The sequence below is a fragment of the Microcebus murinus genome, chromosome 13 (genome assembly GCF_040939455.1).
Source record: "Microcebus murinus isolate Inina chromosome 13, M.murinus_Inina_mat1.0, whole genome shotgun sequence".
NCBI classification, from domain to species: Eukaryota; Metazoa; Chordata; class Mammalia; order Primates; family Cheirogaleidae; genus Microcebus; species Microcebus murinus.
The window spans coordinates 75461906-75487820 of record NC_134116.1 but is presented as its reverse complement, the minus strand read 5'-3'; the positions used below and the strand labels follow the sequence as shown (position 1 = coordinate 75487820).

General features: G+C 43.0%; 1 protein-coding gene across 1 annotated transcript; it reads right to left on the bottom strand.

Moving 5' to 3' along the window:
• Positions 1 to 2243: 2243 nt before the first annotated feature.
• On the bottom strand, positions 2244 to 20870 carry SLC46A3 (solute carrier family 46 member 3). Its single transcript, XM_012742307.3, has 6 exons — positions 20514 to 20870; positions 19787 to 19999; positions 14881 to 15751; positions 13329 to 13412; positions 5522 to 5678; positions 2244 to 3685 (listed from the first exon to the last, which is right to left on the bottom strand). Exons 2-6 carry the CDS (start codon positions 19973 to 19975, stop codon positions 3601 to 3603), a joined length of 1386 nt encoding a protein of 461 aa, XP_012597761.2. The 5' UTR covers positions 19976 to 19999; positions 20514 to 20870; the 3' UTR covers positions 2244 to 3600.
• Between the last annotated feature and the right edge of the window lie 5045 nt (positions 20871 to 25915).

The following is a 25915-nucleotide window of genomic DNA, read 5'->3' as shown; positions in this document are numbered from 1 at the left end:
CCCTGTCAGGCGCAACACCCTCCAGGCATCTCTGTATGTTCACCAGCCTAGAAGTTCTGAACCCCATAGTTTCAGGGTTTTGTTTTTTGCATTTGCCAGGAACAAGCAGAGAGAGGGATTTTTAGGGAGGCCTCATGTAGTTATTAACTCAATCTCCCTTCCCCCTTCCTGGAGGATGGAGGAGGCTGAGTGGGACTAAAAATTCCAAGCTTCAAATCATAATATCACAGTGCTTGATTAGAATTTATTAACAGTAAAATGATAAAAGGGATAGAAGCATATCTTTTGTGGGTACAACCCAATTCTGTATTCAGCCTCTTTTTAAATATATATGAGAACAAAGGAGTTGGTGGGTTTTACCACCTGGTGGAAGTATTGGGGGTTTGGCATGTAGTTGAGCACTGTTTGGCACTCGTGGGATGACTTTGACTAAACACATTTTTTCACTCTACAAAATGTAAATAATAGGTTTATCACTTTTCATTAACCACTTCGGTACCAGCATCGACTATAGTCGACAGTCACAGATGAACGTGCACAGCGACTTTAGCTGACAGCTCTGATATGAAGGAGCACAGCTGAGCGTCGACTTTAGCCAACAGCTGATATGACTTTTCTAATTTTTCATTTATCAAAATAAAATTGTGAACATTTAAAAATAAGGTAATGAAAACATATATGTTACCTATTCATATTTACATTACAAGTAAAGCTGCCTGTAAAGTAAAACAAGCTTTCAGTGCTTTAAAGCTTTCCTCATCACACAAGAGCAAAACGGATTCGTCGTCAGTGCACAGCACACACTACCGTGCGGACTGTGAGTGCCGGCTGTGGGCAAGGATTCGTGGCCGGTGAGCACCGTACCGAAGTGGTTAATTTTGCCCTTTGTTTTGGGCATTGTCCCTTTATCAGGAGGATGGGTAAATGTCGCCCAGTGTTCTGCATTTTGTTATTCTTTTGTTTTATTTATTTTTAGAGATGGGGTCTTGCTCTGTTGCCCAGGCTGCAGTGCAGTGGCTATTCATGGGAACAATCATAGGCACTACAGCCTCAAACTCCTGGGCTCAAGTGATCCTTCTGTGTCAGCCTCTTGTGTAGCTGGGAGTATAGGCATGGACCACTGTGCCCTGGCTTACATACATCCTTTGAATGCACATGTTCAAGAATGTGAAAAATGTTCTGAACAAGTAAGATTACTTTTGGAAAAAATGGAGCAATTATGCAATATATATTCTTTCACTGGAATCTACAATTGGATAAATGTATTTTTTCACACACATGAAATTAAGTATCCACCAAATTTTGACTTGCTATTTCAACAAAACAAAAATGCCGTGATACTTCATTGGACTTATGTACCTAATGATTTCAAATGAAATTTACGTGTCTTCATGTATAATAAATGCTTAAGAACGTATACTTAATTTGTTTTACTATAGCTCCTTGAATGTTATTAAAGAATGAGAACATACTATTAATTTTTCAAATAGAATTTCTGTAGGGTTTTTCCCCCAGATTAAAAAAGTGTAAGGGATTTTAAAACTTTTTTTTAAAGATGAAAAATCAAGTTTTGAAGGTTTAGAGTTTGCTTCCAGATCTTGAATTTATTTTTGGAGCCAATGGATGTGCTTTGTCAGCTATACTTTGTCTTCTTATTTCAGTGTCTTGACCTAATAGAGGCAGGAAAAAGAGCTACAAAAGTCAATCAATCAGAGAATTACTCAGTTACTATATGGGCCTCCAGCCCTTAAGACATTAGCTAAACCTAAAAGAAATGATCTTAAATAATTTGGCATATTGAATAAAGAGTGCTATTTGCAGGAAAAAGCCCTAAGCAATACTATCAAACAGAAGACTATCTGCTTTCAATAGATTACAATGAAATTAACCATCTAGTTGCACTTCAAGACATATGGTAACTTAGAAAATGGGAGATATTGAAGGACCTATGAAAATACTATAAATGCATATGGGTGGCCCCGTGTGGTGTCTCACACCTGTAATCCTGGCACTCTGGGAGGCCGAAGTTGGAGGATCGCCTGAGGTCAGGAGTGTGAGGTTGCAGTGAGGTAGGCTGACACCACTGCACTCTAGCTGGGGGCCACACAGTGAGGCTCTGTCTCAAAAAAAAAGTATATGGGCTGGCTTAATGACTATGACATGATATCAGTAGTTACTCTCATAAGGAATTAAATATATAACTTGAAAGAATTTTTACAAGTAAAAATAAAACGTTGTAGTCATTTAGTTCACAAAAAACTTTATTGAGGATTTAAGAAGTAATCAAAGATTGCCCCTATAATCAAGGCAATGATTGTCAAGTTGCACAATCTAATAATTATAAGACAGTGGAAAATGCTAGGATGGAAGTACACGCAAAGAGCTTTGGAAGCCCCACAAGGACTCGGGGCAGGGGGTATGCCGAGAAGGCTGGCTATGAAGAGGGAGCAATGTTTTGGCTGAGACTTGAATGTACTGAGGGAGGAAGGGCAGATGAACCGTGTGTAAAAAGACGCAGAGGCATGAAACAACACGGTGTTTTCAGGGACCAGGGTGGATCCCAGGATGAGCTAAGGCAGTAAGAGATGAGATGGGAAGGGGTCTAGTCGCGTCCAGCTTGCTTATTTGATTGTTTTCCTATGGGCATTAACTGCTGAAGGAGTCAGACTTGAACAACACAAGACCTGTGTTTTAGGAGTGCCCTTCTCAGCGCAGTGGGGAGGAGGAACAAGAGCTGGGTAAGGAAGACCAGGAGGTAGAATTCCCAGCCTGGGCCTGTGGAATGCAGATATCCTACTCCTGGCACAAAGAACAAATACTGGTGCTGCAACATCAGTGGCTTTGTACCATGATTAGCTGTTTACTAAGTTTTTAAATTTCTTTAGAATAATTTTATTTATAATCTTATTTTTCCCAATTACCCATTTTACATTTAGAAATGTTATCACGCTTGTTTGTCACTGATAAAACATACTCAGAAAAGCCAAAAATACATAGTCTTTAAAGTGCCTGCCTTTTAAGGATTTTGTATCTATTAGAAGCTTTGACTATTAAGAACAACTTAATGAGCTCTATAAAACAAAGCATTACTCAAGTATAGGTAAAATGATATTATAAATATTTGAAAAATATAATTATTTTCCTGTCAGTGAGTGACTCATCATAATTTTCATTATACCTTCCTAATCCCTGAGAGAGGGGCCAGAAACCCATTTTGCAGATGAAGAGACTGAGGTAAAGAGTTCTTGGTTTCGTGTGAGAGACTGGAATATGTCAGATTATTGCTTTTGACCTTATCAAGTTTCTTAATCCCTTCTTACACCCTTATGTTTCGGTTTCTTTTCCGAGTCCAGAAGTGAGAAGTACAGGAGACTGGTTGTTCTGTGTATTGGAAATATATGGCAAGACACGAACAAAGTGCTCAAAGTGCGTGGCACTGTAAGAAGCCACAGCCAGGACTGTTTCCCTGGCCGTGCAGTTCAGAAGAAAGGGTGTGTCACATTGATTATTGATGAAGCACTGATTGTGGAGCTAGTTTACAGTCTTCAGAATCACAGTAGATGATATGTGTATTGATGGCTTTGTTTTAAAAGATCCCAATCATCTGTCTGAAGCATCTTCACTCGGTTCCTCCTGTATAAGATGTCCATAGCTGCCCTCGTTCCAGCCGGTGCACTTGACAACACTACAAAAGCAAACAAGACATTGTAAAATTCCGATTAAGACAATACATAAATAAGTAATCTGTATTCCATCTTTCCCCTAGTTACATGCTTTTAATTAATTATACAAATTATAAAAGGGAGTATCCTGGCATTTTGAATCCAACTGACTGACTATGCATAGTGTTCGGAAAATAATTAGAAAAGTCTACAGGCACGCACCACTATCCCCTGCTAATGTTTCTATTTTTTGTTGAGACAGGGTCTCACTCTTGCTCAGGCTGGTCTCGAACTCCTGGCCTCAAGCAATCCTCCCACCTCAGCCTCCCAAAGTGTTAGAATTACAGGCGTGAGCCACTGCACCTGGCTATTAACTTTGCTTTGGATACATGTTCACGAACGGCTTTGTGATAGAGCTGAATAATGCTACTACCAACGATGTATGAGTTGTCGTCTCATCATGTGCTCACTAGCACAGCATGTATTTGTAATTTTGCTAATTCGGTAGGTAATAGTCTCTTTTTAGGATATCTAGTAAGAATAACTTTTCATCAAAATGAGAACTGCAGATACTACTGTACTCTGACACAGATCTAGGTACCAGAATTCAGTTGAGACAGTATGTATTGAGCTACGAACAAGACGTGGGTCAGCAGTTTAAGGAGCTTGCTGCCCTGCAGAATGCTGAAGGGCTGTGATTGCAGGTTCTTCCTCGCTCACAGCCTCACCCCAGAGTGCCTAGCAGAACACAGACAAGGCCTGGCTCCTTGTCACCTCCTTTGCCTCAATCCCGTCACCATGCTCTGCTGTCAGCCATGTGAAAAGGACAGAGCCCAGTGGAGAGAGGATGATGAGCTTTTAGCCCGACGCCACTGCCCCCCAGGATGGGCGTTTTTAACCATCTGCTCAGTTGGTTGGCTCATACTTTTTGTGACATGGAAGGCAAAGGAGGAAATAAACATTTCTTTTATATTTATGCCTCTGACCTATCTCTTTATTATATGTACTACTCATAAATAGAATTTTGCATTTTGTTTCATTTGAATATTTACATTTAAGAAGGGAGTCATTAAACAAGCCAACTCTCTGGGAAGTGAACTCTTCATCTTGGTCAGTGTATTCCATCTGCTTTTGTTGTTTACCCAGGAATGCACATGAAATAAATCTTATTACAGGCCGGGCGCGGTGGCTCACGCCTGTAATCCTAGCACTCTGGGAGGCCAAGGCGGGTGGATCACTCAAGGTCAGGAGTTCGAAACTAGCCTGAGCAAGAGCGAGACCCCGTCTCTACTAATAATAGAAAGAAAATAATTGGCCAACTAAAAATATATAGAAAAACTTAGCCGGGCATGGTGGCGCATGCCTGTAGTCCCAGCTACTCGGGAGGCTGAGGCAGCAGGATCGCTTGAGCCCAGGAGTTTGAGGTTGCTGTGAGCTAGGCTGACGCCACAGCACTCTAGCCCAGGCAACAGAGCAAGACTCTGTCTCAATTAAAAAAAAAAAATCTTATTACAGCAATCTCGACCTTCAGGGAATGTTATACTCTGGGAAATCATAGTTTGAATATTTACATCTCTAATCTCAGATGCTAATTTAATGAATTATTTGTATATTTGAAGAGAGGCAGGTAACTTCTCAGAGTCTCCGAACCCAGCTTTCTTTCACCTGTCTGTGGTCAGCCTCGTCCCTGCCTCTTCCAAAGTCTCTGGAATTATTTACAGGTGTCATGTCTAAAAGTTCTTGAGAAAAGCACATTCTGAAGCAAAATTTTGACAGATCTATGTAATTTTATTGGCAAGGTTAAAAAATTCACTTAATCCCGATGCCCCTTGATAAGATGATTGGAAATAATTACATACCACAGACTGATCACAGGAATTAGTAATAGACCGGCAGACAGCAGGAAAATGAAGCCGGGGTACCAAGCTACAGTGGCCGAATAAATTCCGTTAAAAATAGAAACTGCAGCGACTCCGCCAAGTGTTTCTAAGAAAGCAATACAAGCAAACAGGGTACCTGTTTGGGGTAGGGGTGTGGAGAGGGAAAAAGAGAAGTCTGAATTACAAAACAACAAACAAAAACAAATGGAGAGAATTGTTACTCATTGAAAACAGCAAACCTGGGAGCACTGCTTGGTGAGTGAAACCTATACCCCCCCAAATCCCTGAGAAGTCAGTAACCCATTTTGCAGAGGAAGAAACTTAAGTCAAAGGGTTCTCGGACTTGATGTGAGAGATGTTGAAAACTCCTAACAGCTGAGTTCTCATGTCCACAGGGCAAAGCCACAGCTACCCCTGCAGTTCAGGCTGCTGTGTCCCACCCTCCATCCCCTCGCTAACCTGTGACACACAGAACGGGCAGGATGGCCCCGAACAAGCAAAGTTTCCCTGCAAGGGCCTTTGGAAAGGTAAATAAATCCTTTCCATCTGCTTCTCAGTTCTGGCAAGAGTGCCAGCTACAGGCAAAGAGAGGTGAGATTCTTATCATACATCCTGCAATTTGAATGTCATCCCTCTCACCAAAGTGACCAGAAAATCCAGTCCCCAGCTAGTTTCCTGCAAGTTTGACTCATCAAGTTAACTACCCTTTGCTCTAGTGAAGGTTTATGCCACAGTTTGATGTTAAGTGATTCTTTTTTTTTTTTTCTCCCTTGCTCTCTCTGCCCCTTCCCTAAGTGATTCGTTAAAGCATATTTTTCTCTCTTCTCTGCTTGCAACTGCCTCTGCCCTAAGGTGTCTTACAAGATTAGGAAGACTGGGTATGGAGAATAGTATGGAGGTTCCTCAAAAAACTAAAAATAGAACTTTCATATGATCCAGCAAAGCCACTACTGGGCATATATCCAAAAGAAAGGAGGTCAGTACGTTGAAGAGATATCTGCACTCCATATTCCCTGCAGAACTATTCGCAATCGCCAAAATAGGCAATCAACCCAAGTGCCCATCGATGGATGAATGGGTAAAGAAGATGTGGTATATACTCAATGGAACATTATTCAGCCCTAAAAATGAATGACTCCTGTCATTTGCAGCAACATAGATGGAACTAGAGGCCATTACGTTCAGTGAAATAAGCTGAACAGAGAAAGAGCTACTGCGTGTTCTCACTTATAGGCAGGAGCCGAAAAAAGTGGATCTCATGAAAGCAGAGGCTAGATTGGTGGTTACCAGAACCTGGGGAAGGGGTAGAGGAAGAGGGACAGAAAGGGGGGAAAAAAAGATATAAATGTATTTATTACCACTGAGTTGTACACTTAAAAATGGTAAAGATGATAAATTATATGTTTTTACATCAATAGAAAAAATTTAAAAAGAGGATTAAGAAGAGCAGGGATTCTGCTGTGGTCACACTTGTGTACGCCAAGCCCAGTAACGGGGCAGCCACTCAGCTCTGTGGCGGAATGACTGTGGGGTCAGGTCACGCTCCCGGTCGGAGGGAAATGGGCATTAGTCTACCGATCTTTAGCTCTGTCTGCAATCCAAGACCACGCCGGCTGAAGGGGTGAGCCTCCAGAAGACAGGCTGGCCATTCTGATGTACTTTTTTTTTTTTTTTTTTTCAGACAGAGTCTCACTCTGTTGCCCGGCTAGAGTGCCGCGGCGTCAGCCTAGCTCACAGCAACCTCAAACTCCTGGGCTCAAGCAATCCTCCTGCCTCAGCCTCCCGAGTAGCTGGGACTACAGGCATGCGCCACCATGCCCGGCTAATTTTTTCTATATATTTTTAGTTGGCCAATTTCTTTCTTTCTTTCTTTCTTTCTTTCTTTCTTTCTTTCTTTCTTTCTTTCTTTCTTTCTTTCTTTCTTTCTTTCTTTCTTTCTTTCTTTCTCTCTCTCTCTCTCTCTCTCTCTCTCTCTCTCTCTCTCTCTCTCTCTCTCTTTCTTTCTTTCCTCCCTCCCTCCCTTCTTTCTTTCTCTTTCTTTTCTTTTTTCCTTTTTTTTGAGACAGAGTCTCACTTTGTTGTCCAGGCTAGAGTGAGTGCCGTGGCGTCATCCTAGCTCACAGCAACCTCAAACTCCTGGGCTCAAGCGATCCTACTGCCTCAGCCTCCCGAGTAGCTGGGACTACAGGCATGCGCCCCCATGCCCGGCTAATTTTTTCTATATATATTAGTTGGCCAATTAATTTCTTTCTATTTATAGTAGAGACGGGGTCTCACTCTTGCTCAGGCTGGTTTTGAACTCCTGACCTTGAGCGATCCGCCTGCCTTGGCCTCCCAGAGTGCTAGGATTAAGGCGTGAGCCACCGCGCCGGCCCATTTTGATGTACTTTTCTTCTTCTTTGTAAAATTTTGGATCACTATATATAAGATTTGTGACCTTTTCGGTCAGACTGACATGACTTTCTTGGTCTAACCTCCTGTGTACATAGTTTCTGCTGGCTGCAGACTTGATCATCAAGCCATTGCGCTTATTCCTTCCTCTGCCACATGGACTGTTCCATGTGAGAGCTGCATGCATGTTCCTGTAGGCAGTGCAAATCATGCAAATTCTGTTTGCTTGGCCGATAGAAAGGGAAGCCAAGCTAGATGATTGTCTTTCATAATTAGGTTGTAGTTCTCATGTTTATATTCGAACTTTCTCCACAGTCTTAATCCTTTAGACTGTGTATTAATTTTTATTTATGTTTATATTTATTATATATATATATATATTTTATATATATATATATATATATTTTTTTTTTTTTTTTTTTGAGACAGAGTCTCACTTTGTTGCCCAGGCTAGAGTGAGTGCCATGGCGTCAGCCTGGCTCACAGCAACCTCAATCTCCGGGGCTCAGCGATCCTACTGCCTCAGCCTCCCGAGTAGCTGGGACTATAGGCATGCACCACTATGCCCGGCTAATTTTTTGTATATATATTTTTAGTTGGTTAATTAATTTATTTCTATTTTTGGTAGAGACGGGGTCTCGCTCAGGCTGGTTTCGAACTCCTGACCTTGAGCAATCCGCCCGCCTCAGCCTCCCAAAGTGCTAGGATTATAGGCGTGAGCCACCACGCCCAGCTATTTTTTTATAGAGACAGGGTCTCACTCTTGCTTGGGCTGGTGTCCAACTCCTGAGCTCAAGCGATCCTCCTGCCCCCACCTCCCAGAGTGCTAGGGTTACAGGCATGAGCCACAGCACCCTATTTTTATTTATTTAAACCTTTCTGGCCGGGCACGGTGGCTCACACCTATAATCCTAGCACTCTGGGAGGCCAAGGCGGGTGGATCGCTCGAGGTCAGGAGTTTGAAACCAGCCTGAGCAAGAGTGAGACCCCGTCTCTACTATAAATAGAAAGAAATTAATTGGCCAACTAATATATATAGAAAAAATTAGCTGGGCATGGTGGCGCATGCCTGTAGTCCCAGCTACTTGGGAGGCTGAGGCAGCAGGATTGCTTAAGCCTAGGAGTTTGAGGTTGCTGTGAGCTAGGCTGACGCCACGACACTCACTCTAGCCTGGGCAAAAAAGCGAGACTCTGTCTCAAATAAAATAAAATAAACCTTTCCATTCTTTTATACATATTCTCATACATTGCTTCAAATTCTTCATTGAATGGTAGGACATGCATTCATAAAACATAAATCTGTCTCCACAAAATAATGTGTGGTTATTTATGTGTCTTCTTTTGACTAACACGAAAGTTCTGCCAATGCCAAGTGCACATCTGCCTTGCTGGCGGCTATGTCCCCAGGGCCCAGCTGTCCTGGTGTATGGTAGACATTTAATAAATATCTGTCAAATGAATGAATAAAAGCTTAACTCAGGAGCCCACTGGTCAACCATCAAGTAGCATATGGATTTACTGTCTCCATGACTTATGATAATATATTAAGTCAGTTTAATTGGAAAGAAGTTCTCCAACTTGTTTAACTACATTATTATTTTCTTTTATTAGTATTTCCGATCTTGTGCTACAGCCACAGATAGTGCTATACTGAACAGACTGCACAGCCCTGGTTCTATTCTGCAAGGGCTTTCATCCATTCTTGATGGGAAGTGGGTCTGACAGTCCACCATCTGTTCTGACAGAACCGTACATGGTGAAGCAGCTTTAACTTGTTCTCTGAGCAGTTCAACTTGATTAATAGTTGCCAGAGAGAAATTCAATAATAAATGAAATTGAGTTTATTTTCTAAACTTTGCTTTTTAAACTAATAGACCTCAAAAGTCAAGTCTGTTTTACTATATTCCAATTTATGATCACAAGGAGTGCACGGGCGATGCCAAGGGAAAATAGCTAGTCCAAGTTGGCTTTAGCTATGAGTTTCACAGCTGTGTAAAGCACAGAGATTTCAAACAATTACCAAAATTCCATTTTCTCATCTTTCTCATTTAAGATAATAGAGATCTGAGAACCTCTGCAGTATTTCCCCTCTCCTCTGATTATTTTAAAGTGCATAATATTTTCACAAAATTGCCATTTTTGAATATATTTTTTTTTACTTTTTTATTTTATTTTTTTTTATCACACTGTTGCCCCGGCTGGAATGCAGTGGTGCGATCATAGCTCACTCATAGCAGCCTCAAACCCCTGGGCTCAAGTCATCCTCCTGCCTCAGCTTCCAGAGTAGCTGGGACTACAGGCATGCGCCACTATACCTGGCTAATTTATTTTTTAAATTTTTTTTAGAGATAGGGGTCTCACTATTTTGCCCAGGATGGTTCTGAACTCTTATCCTCAAGGGATCCTCCTTGCCTCAGCCTACTAGGTCATTGGGACTACAGGTGTGAGCCACTTTACCCAGTGGGAGTACATTTTAGTTATAGAAATTTTGACACCATTCGAAAGATTTCTTAGTTTGCACTTAAGAATAGAGTAATTATCCTACAACAAATGGAGTCACAAGTCACAAAGTTACTGCAATCCAGAATAGGAAATGCCAAAATGTTAAGCTTAACATTTTTAAATGTTACTATATTTAACAGTATAAGATCACCTTTTAAAAGACTTTATAAACTAAACAAAATATAAACAGAAATAAACTATATATCCTGACAATTCTATTTTAGCTCTATATAAAATCAGGTAATTATTTTTCCCCTAACAACTTTGTCAAGATACAAGTCACACACCATAAAACTTACCCTTTGAAAGTGTATAATTCAGTGGTTCTTAGTATGTTCACAGAATTGTGCAAACATCAGCATAATCTAACTGTAGATCATTCTCATCACCCCAAAAAGAAACTCTGTAGCCATTAGCAGTCAGTCCCATCTTGCCAGCCCAGGCAAGCCCTAATCTAATTTCTCTCTCTATGGATTTGCCTATTCTGAACATTTCACATAAACAGAATCATAGTTATATGATAATATGTGGCTTTTGTGACTAACATCTTTCATTTAACATAATAATTGCACAATTCCTCCATGTTACAAGCATTTATCAGAATGTCATTTCTTTTTATTGGTGAATAAAATGCTGTCAATAAAAAGAAATGACTGTCCACTGGGGAGACACACCACGTTTTGTTTATCCACTTGTCAGTTCATGGACATTTGCACTGTTTCCACCTTTTGGCTATTGCGAATAATGCTGCTGTGAAGATTTGTGTACACGATTTTGTGTGGACATATGTTTATTTTCATTTCGCTAGGGTATATATGTAGGGGCAGAGTGGCTGAGTCATAGAGTGAGTATCTTTAAGAGGAACTGCCATCAGCTGGCCGCACCATTTCACGTCCCACCAGCAGTGCACAAGGTTCCAATTTCTGTACATCCCCCCAGCACTGGTCATAGTCTGTTCTACTTGGGCCATCCTGTTGGTTCTCACTGTGGTTTTGATTTGCATTTCCTTGATGGCTAATGATATTGAGCATTTTTGCATGTGCTTATTTGTGTATCTTCTTGGAGAAGTGTCTATTTGAATCCTCTGCTCATTTTTTGATTGAGTTGTCCTTTTGTTGTTGAGTTTTAAGAGTTCTGATACATGCCTGATATAAATTCCCTCTCAGACCTATGGTTTGCAAATATATCCTCCCATTCTGTGGGTTGTCTTTTCACTTTCTCAATGGTATGCTTTGAAGTACAAAAGTTTTTCAAAGGACAAACTTTGAAAGAAGTTGTTGGATGAAGTCTAATTTATCTATTTTTTCCTTTTGTTGTTGGGCTTTTGGTGTCATATCTAGGAAATCACTGCATAATCCAGGGAAGCAGGTAGAAGTTTACACACTTTAACTATAAATTTTTATATTCCTAAGTGGTTTTCAAGGTAATCGTCATCACATAATCTAGAAGCAGCTGTGTGAATATACAGCTACATCCTATGAGTGGAAAAGAGTCAAGAAATATATTTTGTAATTTATTGAATTATGCAGTCTCCCCCAGTGTTGACTAATATACTGGCATAAATATAATACAGTTATTCATAAATAATCAAATAAGAACATTTGTACCAGGCCAAGATGGGAAACTAAAGAAAGTGCCAAAGTCTAATAATATTCATGACACAAAAGGGAAGGAGGACAGCCCAATATGTCTAATGTCTAACTTGCAACTAATTTGAAATAGAACTTTGTCTTCATTCCATACTGGTTTTCTCTGCCCACCCCTTCTGCTAGGTGAGCATCTGTGCCCTGTTCTGTGCTTGGGGGGCTGAGCCCACAGATTATGTGACTGGGACTTCCCTGCTGGCCCAGCTTCCTGCTGAACTTGGTCAAAAGGATGGAGGAGGAGAAAAGGTTATGGTGTTTCTTCTCTGCTCCCTCCCTATTTGGGGCATCTCCCTGGCTGCCTCTACACTGCCCAATCCTCTCTCTATATATATTTTTTGTCTTAGGATCTGGGGCACAATCAACCCCATTCCTCCATAATGCCCTTCAAGAGAGCCTCTTGATGGAACCAGGTGAGTGGGACCCTGTTTCCTGCCAGGACTCTTGATTCAGGCTCAGCTGTGACATTTGTGGGGCCCAGAGTAAAGATATGATTAGAGGTGTATATAGAATATCACATTCTCAGTAGTCAGAAGTTATACATCTGGCTAACAAACTGTTAACTAAAATATGTTCTGTCTCCCTGCTGTGAAAAGTATACCTTTGTAATGATCTGGGAGGCCAGACTGGAACTTAGCATTCTCAGACTTTCTCAGAGGTCCACATAGAAATGTGACAGTGCTGGGCGAGGGGGCCCTCAGCCCTCTGTCCCCAGCCTTCACCCCACCCCTCTCATCCATTCTACCCCTTGCTCCACCTGCTCAGAAAGGGCCATTTACACACGAGTGCAGACTCCTGTCCTGGACTCCCCCTTTGGTCTAGCATGAGCACTCTGTGCCCAGCCCACCCACAGGAGAAAGGGGCTGAGGAGCAGGATCATCCAGGCACCCACTGGGCCTGAGCCCAGAGCTCTCTGGTCTGGGAATTGCAAGGGCCCAGCTAGCCAGAGTGCAGTCTAGAAGAGGAGGCACTGTGGGCTCCCAGTGGGAATATCCTCTTGGCCTGAGGTCTCCTCTCTTCCTGGGGCTTGTGTGCCAGAGACAGGCTAGAGCCAGCCCTCTAGAGCATGAGACCCCCGGCAGGGGCTCCCTTCCCCAAGTGTGAGCCTCTTCCTAACAGAGCTCACCACTTTATTCAAAAGGAGACTCACGCAGTAAAAGGGCCGTAGAACATTCTGCAGCCTCAAACATGGATCACACATGTATTTGAGTTGGTATAAACTGTACATTCATGATATTCTTTAAACTCACCTTGTTCAGTAGAACGAACCACTTTTGACAACATGGAGCGTAGAACAGACAGCGGCACAATAACGAAAAGGAATGGTATCCTGGCTGTGAGAGAAATGATTGGAAATCACTGGCTAAGTCTGAAAGCTAACGGTCAAGTTACAATGGGAAACAAGTCCTCTCTGTCTAAATATTCCCTTTTCTATGAGCATCCTAACTCTGCATCTAAAGATTGCATCAGTTGTAGAATTCTGTTTAATGAATTAAAATAAACGATGGACAAGTCAATTTAAGGTTCCTTTACTCTCGAATTCTTATTCCGATACAAGAGTTCATTTAAATTTTAGGTCCAGATCTCTATAATCTGCCAATTGAGATTGATCTGCCTATTTTCCTAATTATGTAGTAACCCCTTATTTAGTGAATTGTGGCTGCTGATTAGTTGTTGTGCTTTTCAGAGTTGGCATTCTGAGTGACAGCATTCCTTTATTATATCGATTCATTTATTTGTAAACTGGTTATCATCTTGCTTGTTCATCTCTGTGGCTGAATAACTTCATGAACACAGATTGTGTCTGGTCTTAAATTGTGGCCCTTAATAGTAGCGTTTCTAGTTATATCATAAAACAGTAATATATGACATTTGCAGAACACTAAAGTTTTTCAAGTGTTTTCACATCTATTAACTTACATGGTCTGGGAAGCTCTTAGGGATACAGGGAGAAAAACCTGGCATTTACTGAATGATAGGCCTCGTGCAGAGTGTATTACACTTATCTAATCTTCATTATAGCTCCTGGAATTACATAATACTGTGCCCATCTTACAAATGAGAAAATGAGGGCTCAGAGGAGATAAGCCTCTTGCCGAAGATCACCTACTGCTACAAATGGAAATGAAGCCCAGTTATGTTTGGTCACACTGCTTCCCTGCAAGGTAGCAAGGGGTTAACACCTCCACTGGAAAATAGACTAAATCAGACCTTTCCCAAGGTCCCGCTTTATAGTCTTTATATATCTCACACAAACCCTGAAAAAACAGTGAGGAAGGGAGTTAAGGAAGCAGTCCAATTTGCCAAACAGCAATTCATCAAAAGTCAATTCACAAAAATGACTGATTTGCTCAACGATCAATTCATAAAAATCTGTCTTTAAGAATTTGCTTCTTGACTATATTTAATGAATAGGAATTTTTCTTATAAACCTCTGAGTATACTTTATATAATTATCCTAAACATTTTTATGGAAAGTAGCCTTCTTAATAGCATTTTAAGAGTTACTCTCATTGGTGAAAACTATATTGAAGAACTGATTCATAAGAAGAATGTGGCTCAAAACAATTTTTTGGCAAGTGTTGGCAAATTTGGAAAATTGTAGTTATCGGTGAATTAAAATTTTAAAGCAAATTTGGTTTTGAGCTCATTGGTTTCTGGCAAACTAGCTTTTTACTTTTAATTGAACTAGAATGGATTAAATAGAGAGCTCTATATTTCAGTTTTTCTCCCAAGAGACTCACTTGATTTCATATGAACATCACATACACAGTTAGTTCTAAGGCTACATTTGTAACTCACCGAGAAACATCATCAGTGTTGTCCTGGCAAAAGCAGTGATAGCCATTCCTGCCATGGTGGTAACAATCCCAATGAAGGCCATATGAATATCTTCCATACAATACGAAAAAAACCATATTCCTAGGAAGCTACTCAAAAAAGTGGCACTGCCCAAAGCTGACCCATAACCTATAAAAACTTCATTCCAGCAGAGCGGTGAATTCAATTCATAAAGGATAAAAACTGGGGAAATGCCAATGACCATGAAATAATAAGTCATCACCGTAAAAAGCAACAAACAGAGCACATACCGTCGCGTACCAGAAGCATTTTTAAAAAGCATGTAAGTTCGGTAAAATAGGTTTTTAAAGCCTTCACCACATGTCATAGTAACATTCTGAGATGAAGACTCTTTCATTGGATCACTAAGAAAAAACGAAATATAGATCAAGTTAACAGCAACAGCCACAGCAATAATGAAAAACGACCACACAAAACCTAGTTCTCTAATAAAATAGCCAGATGACAGTCCTGTTAGTCCAGTAACAACTCCAAGTATAAAGTCAACTATAGCTATTCGAATTGTTTTTTGTTTGTGTTCTTTACACTGGTCGACTATATAGGCAAGGGAGGCTCCAAAAAATGTGGTAAAATTGCCACAAAATGCACCAATGAAGGTAGATGCAATCAAAAGCTGGAATGGAAAGGCAAAATAGCAAAGCAAACAGAGCCAAATGCTGGTTGCAAGACCACCAACAGAAGACAAAATCATGGGGAGTTTTCGTCCATAGTGATCACTATTAGACAAAAGTATGAACGTAGACATTAGACCAGGAATTAACCCACTTATGTCCATCTGCAGACCAAAAAGAGATGCTTTTCTCTGAACTTCCTGCAAAGACATAAAAAGAAGAGAATAGGTTTACAGAGGTTTATATAATGTGCATAAACATATCATGGTGTATACTTTTCTTAACACTGACAGTTGGTCATGGGTGGGGTATCTCTGGTGCATGGGTGGGACTGATACAGCTTACATCTTCATGTAGTTCACAAAGCAAGTATAGGTGGAGTATCTCTTATGCAGAATGCTTGGGACCAGAAGTGTTTTGGATGATTTTTTCAGATTTTGGAACATTTACATATATATATAATGAGATATCCTGGGGATGGGACCCAAGTTTAAACTCAAAATTCACTTAAGTTTCACATGTACCTCTTACACATAGCCTGGAGGTAATTTTATACAATATTTTTAAATAATTTTGTGCATGAAACAATGTTTGTATTAAGTACTTATGTGTGGAATTTTCCATTTGAGGCATCATGTTCCTGCTCAAAATGTTTTGGATCTTGGAGCGTTTTGGATTTTGGATTAGCGATGTTCAACCTGCATGAAAAGGTGACATAATTATCCACACTCAGTCATGATATTGAAGTGCCACACTAGTAACTTAAACCCATAGAAAGAAAAATATGTATTGGTGTGTGTCTGTCTTGTACAGAGGGCCTGTAGACCCCAAGGCCTCTAATACTGGCCACACTGCGATTTTTTTTTTCTTCTACAAGCAGTTCACAATGAGAGATCATGACCACTGTCCTAAAGCAAGAGCAATACCCTTTTCTGTGAGATGTCTTCCTAACTGCTAATAGTGCATGTGAATGCCATGCTCGACAGGCCTTTATTTAAGAAGAGCTCAGTTGCCCTTTTTACCTGTGTCTCCACAAATAGATTAGTGGGAAACCTATTTCTTTATCTACTAAATAAAAGAAAATAAAAAATGAGACAAAAATCTGTTGGGAAATAGTCTAAGAGACTTGAGAAGTTTCAGGGGTTTTGCAGGGCTTTGCCTTGAAGGAATCTGTGGACATGTTAGTTCACAGACTAGAAGCTGCTTCCAACAAGGGGGGCATTGCCAGAGGACGTTTGCAAAGCAACGTTTCTTCTTTGCTGCCAGCCCTTGCCTTGAGCTTTTTGCAAAGCAGAAGCTCCGTTTGGGTCCTTGGTGGAGAAGTTGATTAAAATGCCTGCCCAGCAGATAATGTGCAGGTGGAACTATCCTAGACTTCAAGGCTATTCCTGATTCACTCCTGACTACATGTCTCTGTGTTTAGAAAAAGTAGATTAGAGTAGTACACAGACTCAGTGTTCTCATTTTATATATTTCATCTTTAATTTGTATGCTCAGCTAGGTCTGTTTCTAACTTAGGGCTTAACATGCTTACCTTAGAAAAATTTTGTAACCCTCTATTCTTGTAGACAGAATTAGGTAAGGTTCTCCTGGAAACCTCAAAAAATGAAGTGTACACGTAATTCTCTAACAAAAGACAACTATTTGCTGTAACAACAAATACTGATGCGGGACTTCACTCGTGGTCTCACAGCTCACAGGAATGCTGGGGACCCCCTCACTCCCCCATCATTTAAACTGCACTTTGTCTCCATCTCAATAATTTCTTTGTCTGTATTATTTCTTTATTTCCTATTATTTCCAAATCCCTTGCGACGATCCTGCCTTGGGTCCTGTTTTGCTGGGAGAGCAACTAAATCCCGGCAAACATCCAAAGAGGAGCCTGGCATTATCTAAAGATGCCTTGTGCCATGAATTGATGGGTAAGATAAACTCCACTCCTGGGGACCAAAACAATGAGGGCAGACAAGTACCTGCGCCCAGAGTAGAAGATATGGCAATTGTTACACTAGCTATTTGTCGGAAGGAACTTTGGGTTATTAAAAAGTATTTTTTGCTTGCCACTTTTATTTTCCAAATTTAATATAAAGGGTATATGCCATTGTATAATAGGAAATACTAAGCTCATTCAAAAATAGAAGATTTAAATCTTTTTCAGTGATTGAGTGAATCACTAAAAGTGATGGTGGTGCCTCCTGGGGACAAACAAGTGCCTTTGTCCTAAGGAGCAATAGTGAGTGGGCTGCCACTCCAGTGTGGGTGGCAGGTGGGGCTGGGGTGGTCTCCAGTTCCCAAAGGTCTAAGGGCACCGAGTTTTAAGCGAAGGGACCTAAAGTGGTATGTTCTCTTGAATATTAGTCCAACTAAAAAACAATAAATGAAAAAATAATCAATTTGAAAATTTGGCAAAAAAAAAAATCTTCAAAATGAGACCACTGCTCTGGTCTCAGCAGCTGGGCCAGGCCAGAAGGAGGCCAACGTCCATCACCTGCACAGTTGCAGGGGCCACCAAGGCATGTGGACCAAGGTCTGTCTCAACTCCGCCAGGGCACAAGCAGCAGGCTTTCCTGGACATCCAAGTCCTCTCCTCCCAGGCCCCTCCCACTGCAACAGGGGGCCGCTCCCAGACCCGGACGAAGGAAAGCACAGGGTCAGATACACAGTTGAGTGCATCTTCTCACCCCAGGGAATGACATTCCCGGAGGGAGACAAAACCACTAGTGAGAGCCTCAGCCCTTCTCTTTTTATGACCCTACTCTAGGCCAGAACCTTGATGTCTTTACTTTGAGACTGCCCTGAAATAATCAGTTCCAAGCAAGCTTCTCCCGTGGGGATGAGGAAATGAGCAAGGTCAGGGAATGTGCCAAACAGCTGGGCCTCACCCCAAGCAGCCACACCTGACACCTGGGGTCACCTCAGGAAGTGGTGGGGCCTCCCCTCTTGGCCCTCGTGGCCATTTCCTCAGACTCCTCTCCCAGTCACCTTGGCAGGAGGTGACTCAGTTCCCTTAAACGCTTTTCATCTGTGACTGGGAAGGCTGCACCACTCGTTTGCCATCACAAAATGTCCCCAAGGGGAAGAGCTCAAAGTTGCCAAGCGCGGTTTGTTTCTGAGGCATTGTAGGAAGAAACATTTCCAAATCTGGAGGCTAGCTCTTTGGTAGACATGGTAGACTTTTGTCAAAAACTGCCCCAGGGACCAGGAGAATGGTGAAGTACCTCCTGTTCTAAACAAAAAAAATTGGCAGAGGGGGCCGGAGAGGGAGGAAGAAAAGCCTCCATAAAATCTGGCTGAACATTTTCGGTGTCCTGAGAGCAAAAGTGAGTCCACACAGCTGCTTCCTCAGCATGTGGGAGCCCAGGCTGTGTGACACCACCACCAAATGGCAAATGCTCCCCCAGCCACAGCCTGTGGCAGACACTGGCCCACAGTATTCAGCGATGGGCCATTTTCTAGAATCCCTGCAAGCTGCAACATGCAGATGCAGTTGAAAGGGCTGGGAAGCAGAGAGCAGGGGAGAGGCAGAAACACCATGTTTTACCCACCCCTGCCCACTCAGTACCCAGTAGCCCACCTGGCTGGCCCTGCTCCAATTTTCAGACTTTCTTTCTTTTTTAAATATGATGAGGGAGACAGCCACAGAGGAGATAATACTGTGCTGAGATTTTCTGAGGAAAAGGAGAAGAAAGCCAGAGTGGTGGTGCACACCTGTAGTCCCAGGTACTCAGGAGGCTGAGGCAGGAGGAGTGCTAGAGGCCAAGAAGTTGAGACCAGCTTGAGCAAAAGCGAGACCCCATCTCTACAAAAAATGTTAAAATTAGCCGGGCATGGTGGTGCACGCCTGTAATCCCAGCTACTCTGGAGGCTGAGGCAGGAGAATCACTTGAGCCCAGAAGTTTGAGATTGCTGTGAGCTATGCTGATGCCACTGCACTCTAGGCCAGGAGACAGAGCAAGACTCTGTCTGAAAAATAAAATAAAATAAATTTAAAAAAGGAAAGAGAAAAGCTAGGGTCACAGAAGGAAGACAGTGTTTTAAGAAGAGGCAGATGAAAGGTGTCGAGAAACTTCCAATGGGATGAGAAGTTCAGTAAAAGCCAATTCAGTTTAGGATTTAGGACTTTGATGGTTGCCTTTGAGAGGCTGATGTATACGGAGTGCAATGTCCTCTTCTATTTAAAACCCTGGTTACACATTCCTTTTTTATTACATTTTATGGACATTTTAATGTCTTACCTCCTGGAATGCAAAAAACGGGCTGCTTTTGTTTTTGTCACACTCAGAAATATTGCTATCAAATGAAAAACTGTAGTTGCTTGTTTCTTCCCATATTCTCCTATAAACATATTGTGTTGTCAGTGGAGTGGTCAAGGCTAGAGCAAACGCATTAAGGAAAATGGCAGGTTCTACAAATAAAATCTTCATATTGCTTGCGTAGGTAGCTGAATTCTACAAAAAAAAAAAAAAAAAAAAAAAAAGGGAGAGAAGTAATCAGTTGCATTTTTATCCCAGAGGCTAGATTTTCAAAGATGGGGAAGTTAGAGCACGTTTGTGCAGTAAACAACAAGCAAACTAGAGAAGAGAAAAGAAGGAAGCACTTCCTAGGAGAGCAACTTTGACTTTGGAGTAGGGACTCAGTAAGCACCCGAGGCTGTCATCCTTTCCATTTTTAAGAGTAGGACCTTTCCGGACTCAAACAGCCTTTATAAAGGACGATTCTTTGAAAGAATCCGAATAAGCTGTCACCCAGCTTGGTTACCCAGGGGTCGCTCTACAGGCCCACATTGTGCATTGCCAGCCGGCTTTCATAAGTTAAACAACCAGGCTCCCCCTGGGGCGCGGCGGTTACACAACTGTTATTGTTATTTTGCAGCGTGTTCTCACGGACAGGGAGGGGCCTTTCAAAGAGCAGCTCCCAATCAGAGGGGCTCTTTTCGTTTTGTTTTGTTTTGTTTCAACTCACCCCACGAAGACAGTCCTGCTGCCAGGCCGCGCGCAGGTCCGACCCCTTTCGCGGGTGGGTGCCGGGCGCCCTCGGGGGCTGGGGCCGCCCGCGGGGACGGGCACGCGGCTACGCGGCCGGGGCGGGGAGGGGACGTGCCCGGCGAATCCGCCCGGCTGCGCCAGCCGGGGAAACTCTAGCCCCGTGTGACAGCAAACCCGGCGAGCGCGCTTCCGCTCCCGAGTGGCACCTGCGGCGCTCGCCGCGCAGCCCCGGCCCCCGCGCGGCCCTGCCACTGGGCCCCGGTGCGGTCGGTCGGCTGTCCCGGGTCCGCCGGCCGCCCAGCCCCGGCCGTGACTCAGCCGCCGCCAGCCGAGCTTCGTGCCGGCCCGGGGAGGCGGGGCGGCCGCTGTCACTGTCCTCCCCGGCTCCCCTGCGATTGGCCCGCCGCGACGCCGCTCTCGGGCGCCCGCCCCCGCAGGCCCGGAGCGGATCCCGCGCGCCAGAGCCGCCGCGGCCGGGGGCCCCGACCGCAGTTGCAAAGCGCGCCTGGGTCCGAATGTCGCTTTGCACGGGAGCACCCGGGAGATCTGTCGCAAAAGGGTCGCGTTTGGGCTGCAGCCCCCTGCAGCACCCCGGTCCGCGGGGCGGGCGCCCGCAGAAGCAGCGCAGAGCGGGCGGCGGGATCTGGGCGCCCCTGGAGGGCGCGGGGAAGAGCGCTCAGGGCGCCGTTAGCGGTGGCTGGGCTGTGGTCGCCGGCTCTTCCTAGTGGTGTGGCCTGCGGCCAATCGTTAAATCTCTGTGAGCCTCACGTCTTTACCGGCCAAGTGGGGATGATAACAGGGTTGTAGTCATTACTCCCTCCACGTGCAGGCACGACATAGCCCCCGGGGAGGAGGAGCCGTCAGTCCTCTCCAACACAGCCACCAGGAACAGCTTGTGGCCAGTGAGCTGGGGCTACTACTTCTTGCAGCCAGTACAAACGCATAGGTGGGGAGCCGTGAGGGCATCTCAGTAAGAAGGTGTTAGGGCTTGCGTTATGTGAGTTTGGGATGAGTTCAAGAAAGCAAGGCCTTACTCTGGGCTGGCTGCTACTGGGAACTGAGGGTAACTCTATGATTCGGTATCTTAATAAATCTTATTTAGAAGGAGTCAAGACTACACAGAGACTAAAGCCATAATTGATAATGAAGCAACAGTCACATATTAGTCTTTTTTTTCTTTTTTTTTTGAGACAGAGTCTCGCTTTGTTGCCCGGGCTACAGTGAGTGCTGTGGCATCAGCCTAGCTCACAGCAACCTCAAACTCCTGGGCTCAAGCAATCCTCCCTGCCTCAGCTTCCTGAGTAGCTGGGACTACAGGCTCGAGCCACCATGCCCAGCTAATTTTTTGTTTCATTTTTAGTTGACTGGCTAGTTTTTTCTATTTTTAGTAGAGACAGGATCTCGCTCTTGCTTAGGCTGGTCTCGAACTCCTGAGCTCAAGCAGTCCTCCCCGCCTCGGCTTCCCAGAGTGCTAGGATTACAGGCTTGAGCCACCACACCTGGCCTATATTAGTCATTTTTGTGGTTGAAACAATGTTCAAGTTTTGTCTGGGTTCATACTGGGTTATGGAGTGGTCTTGTTTTCCTGTTGATCAGGTTTATAGACTGACAATGTCTGCTGTTGGTGTTCTGTCAAATTGTTTTCATTCAGCAGGACACGATGGTCCAGAAAAACTCTTAGCAACACCCAGCTGATAGGCCCAGCTGATAGTTCCAGACCAGCATCTGGATGTCAGAGTAGCTTTCTCTTCCTCAATACTCAGTAAATGATAGTTACGCCATTAAACATAGAGTCAAAAGTCTTGGGTTGGAATCCTAATTGTTACTTGGTAGCTCATAACCTTGGGCTTGCCACTTGACTTCTTGGTTTCTTCAAACAAACTTTTATGAAGCACTTATGAGTTTCAAACAATGAAGCATAGATGTTGGAGAGAAGGTATACCAAAATGAATAAGATACACTTTGCTAGGAAAACAAGATAACATTTTTAAATAGTAGTACTCGGTGCTAAGTATTAGATTAAGGACACATTCAAAGTGGGATGGGCCAATGACAGCAGCTGACTCTAACCAGAAAAAGTTGGACTGAACAGGAGAAAGGGAGATTTTACTACCTCACAAGAACACAAGGAGGAATACATGAAATACTTTATGCAAAAATGCTTTTGACAATTGTAAAGCCCTGTATAATCTGAGTTACTATTTTTAAAATAACATTTGTTTTTCTGCTAGCTGAATTACTTTCAAAATATTTTTTTGGCTGGCTTAGACCTTCTTGTTAACTGTCTTAACTATTAACGTGAAATAAAATGATCACTTCAGGTGCTTGGCACCTGTAAAATCAGGAAGTCAAGGTCATGGCCCAGACCTTGCTATCTTTTTTTTTTTTTTTTTTTTTTTTGAGACAGAGTCTCACTCTGTCCACCTGGGGAGGACATCATCATCATAGCAGTGGCATCATCATAGCTCACTGCAACCTCAAACTTCTGGGCTCAAGAGATCCTCCTGCCTCAGTCTCCCAAATACTGTGTTTACCTGAAAATAAGACAGGGTCTTATATTTATTTTTCCTCAAGAAGACACCCTACAGCTTATTTTCAGGGATGTGTTATTTTTTTTTAAGTACGGTACAACAATCTACATTTATACAAATATAGTTAAGTTGTCTTCTTCTGGAACATCATCATAACTCTCCAAATCCCAAATTCCATCCTGAATTCCTTGAGACTCTATTTCCTTTAGAACCATTGGCTCCAATCTCTCATGTCGAGCAATAGAGCTCTCATTAAATGAGCAGGGCTGGCTTATTTATCAGAGATCCACAGAGAGTGGGCACTGGGTCCAATCTGCACAATGGAGCAGAAATGATCTCTCTGGGCTCAGCAGGAGACTGCTTGCTGAAGCTTTTCCCCGGTCCCCTGGTGTCTGTGGGGGGTGAGAGAGGCCCACAGTGCTGAGTAAAATGGCAGCCACAGCTTTCCTTCTTACCCCTGGGGACACACAATACCTAAAGCAGAGCGTCCTGCTCCTCACTTCACTGAGGAGACTTTGCCCTCAGAGCCTCAGCTTGCAGCATGCACAGGATGGCCGGGACCTGGCAGGGGGAGCCGACTTGTTGGTGGGGCTGCCCGCACCTTTCCAGTCACCTCTGGGATGATAGCTGTCACCATGGGGCAGATGAGAAGGGCTGCTCGTCTTTAATGCTCCATGATGAAATGCATGGGTTGTGCAGAGACGCTGTGTATCCACGCCCATCGCTAGGTCTTATTTTCGGGGTAGGGCTTATATTGTGCACATGCTTAGAAATGCTGCTAGGGCTTATTTTATGAGTGGGTCTTATTTTCGGGGAAACACGGTAGGATTACAGGCATGAGCCACCACGCCTGGCTAATTTTTCTATTTTAATAGAGACAGGGTCTGGCTCTTGCTCAGGCTGGTTCCAACTCCTGAGCTCAAACAATCCTCCTGCCTCAGCCTTCCAGGGTGCTAAGGGTTATAGATGCGAGCCACTGCACGTGGCCCAGACCTTACTATCTTAAAACAGCAAAGCTCTGTGTCCATCTTGGGTCACTGCAGAGCTTCACTCCCTGTCACTGGCACTCACAGACACAGACTGATGGGACCATCATCTGAATATTGTTGCTAGCACCACCATAGAGAGAATATGATGAGTCTGATGCCAGCTCAGACTTTCCCCCTGGAAATGATACAGGCCATTTCTGTTCACATTTTGGCCAAAACAAATCACAGGACCAGGTGGAGAAGTACACGCCTATCGTGCTCAGAAAGAGGAGGAAATATCAATAAATGGCTCTAATGAGTTTCCACATCCCCAGGCCATAATTTCGCATGAAAATCAATAGAAAAGAAATTTGCAATTAGAAGATGTCTTTTCTTGTGGGGCAGAAGGAATTAGTACAGAGAGAATGGACACTAAGCCACGCTTTTCGTCCCTGCTCTTCCATGTGAAGAAGAAAGCCAAGCCTTCTTAATGTCATCTGCTGCCCATCTTTATGGTGACAGCAACTTTATGCGAGCTTTTTGCTTTTTTCTTTTCCAAGTAAAATTAAGTGCTTGAGTATGTATTAAATCAGAGAAGCCTTAACTGACTGCTAATTGGAATCTGTCACTGTGCTGTGCACTGTGAATGAAACAAAAGAAGTCATTACGCCATAGTAAATCATCAAAGAAGTTTCCCCTTATGTGGTAAAAATAGATGGAAATACATTAAAAGAGTGCAATGGATTCTAAAACTAAGTATATGGAAATCATCCAGACCTGTCCCTCCCATTCTTCCTCATAGCATCCCACTCAAGCCTTCTCCCTTCAAAGACTCAAATAAAAAAATACAAAATAAAGGCTAAATGTGCAAAGAACAGTGGCCATTCACCTGGCATGATCTCCCTGGCTGTGTTTCTGAAAATAAGTTTATTCGTCAAAGCAAGGGCTTCCGGGAGGATTTTGAAATTTTATGTTTTCTGTTCCATGACCTAGAAAATTCAACGCAAGCATATTATGAGTTGTAATCAAGTACTGACATTTGATTTCAGTGTCTGTATTTGTATTTCTACTTATGATCACGTTGGCTCCAAGCAGATGTACTTTAATAATGTCAGACTAATGAGAAAAGAAATGGACTAAATGTATAAATGATATGCCCAAGCTAAGTAAAGAGCAAACAATGTCATTATCATGTTGTCAACTATAAGTTTCCAGAGTATTCCAATAAAAAGTGTGGGAGACTTTAGTCATGACCTGACACACAAATAGACATACTAGATTCAGAAGAACCTTTGCTGTGCTGGACAATGCCATATTCAAGTGACAAAAGCCAAAACGGGATATCGTTGCTATGAGATTTTGTTGGTTTCAAGAAGGAAGTGGCTTTTTCACTTCTGATAAAATCAGTAAAGGAAGATGTGATGAAAAGATCTCAGTTATACTAATTACTGCTTAGTAGGTGATTGTTAAGAGTCTAATGTGATAAAACTCCAAGCACAAATTGTGGGAAGGAAATGTAATCTGATCATATGACCTTGGTCAATAATTTACCAAAACAGACCTAAATAGGTCTTACTATTTGATAAATTTATTCATAACCTGACTTCAACTCTGTATTTCTTGACCTCTGTTGCTCTGGACACGGTCGAACGATTTCTCCTTCTGGAAATGTCCTCTCCCTTTGGATGCCATGACCAAACTGTCTTCCTGCTGCTCTGAGAGCTCCTTCTCAGTTTCCTCCATGAGCTTGCTGCTCCGATGGTAGCATTCCTCAGGTCCCACCCCAGCTCCCACTTCTGCCCAACCTCATCCGCTCTTGTGACTCACCTACCGCAAATATGCTGACCATTCCTGAATCTCTTACCTTCAACCCACCTTCT

Excerpts from the sequence above, each read along its gene's own strand:
- SLC46A3 (XM_012742307.3), bottom strand. The coding sequence starts at position 19,975 with ATGAAGATTTTATTTGTAGAACCTGCCATTTTCCTTAATGCGTTTGCT. Across the intron at positions 15,752-19,786 it reads CGTTTTTTGCATTCCAGGAG|GAAGTTCAGAGAAAAGCATC; the intron begins GTAAGACATTAA and ends ATGTCTTTGCAG. Across the intron at positions 5,679-13,328 it reads GGTTCGTTCTACTGAACAAG|GTACCCTGTTTGCTTGTATT; the intron begins GTGAGTTTAAAG and ends TACCCCAAACAG.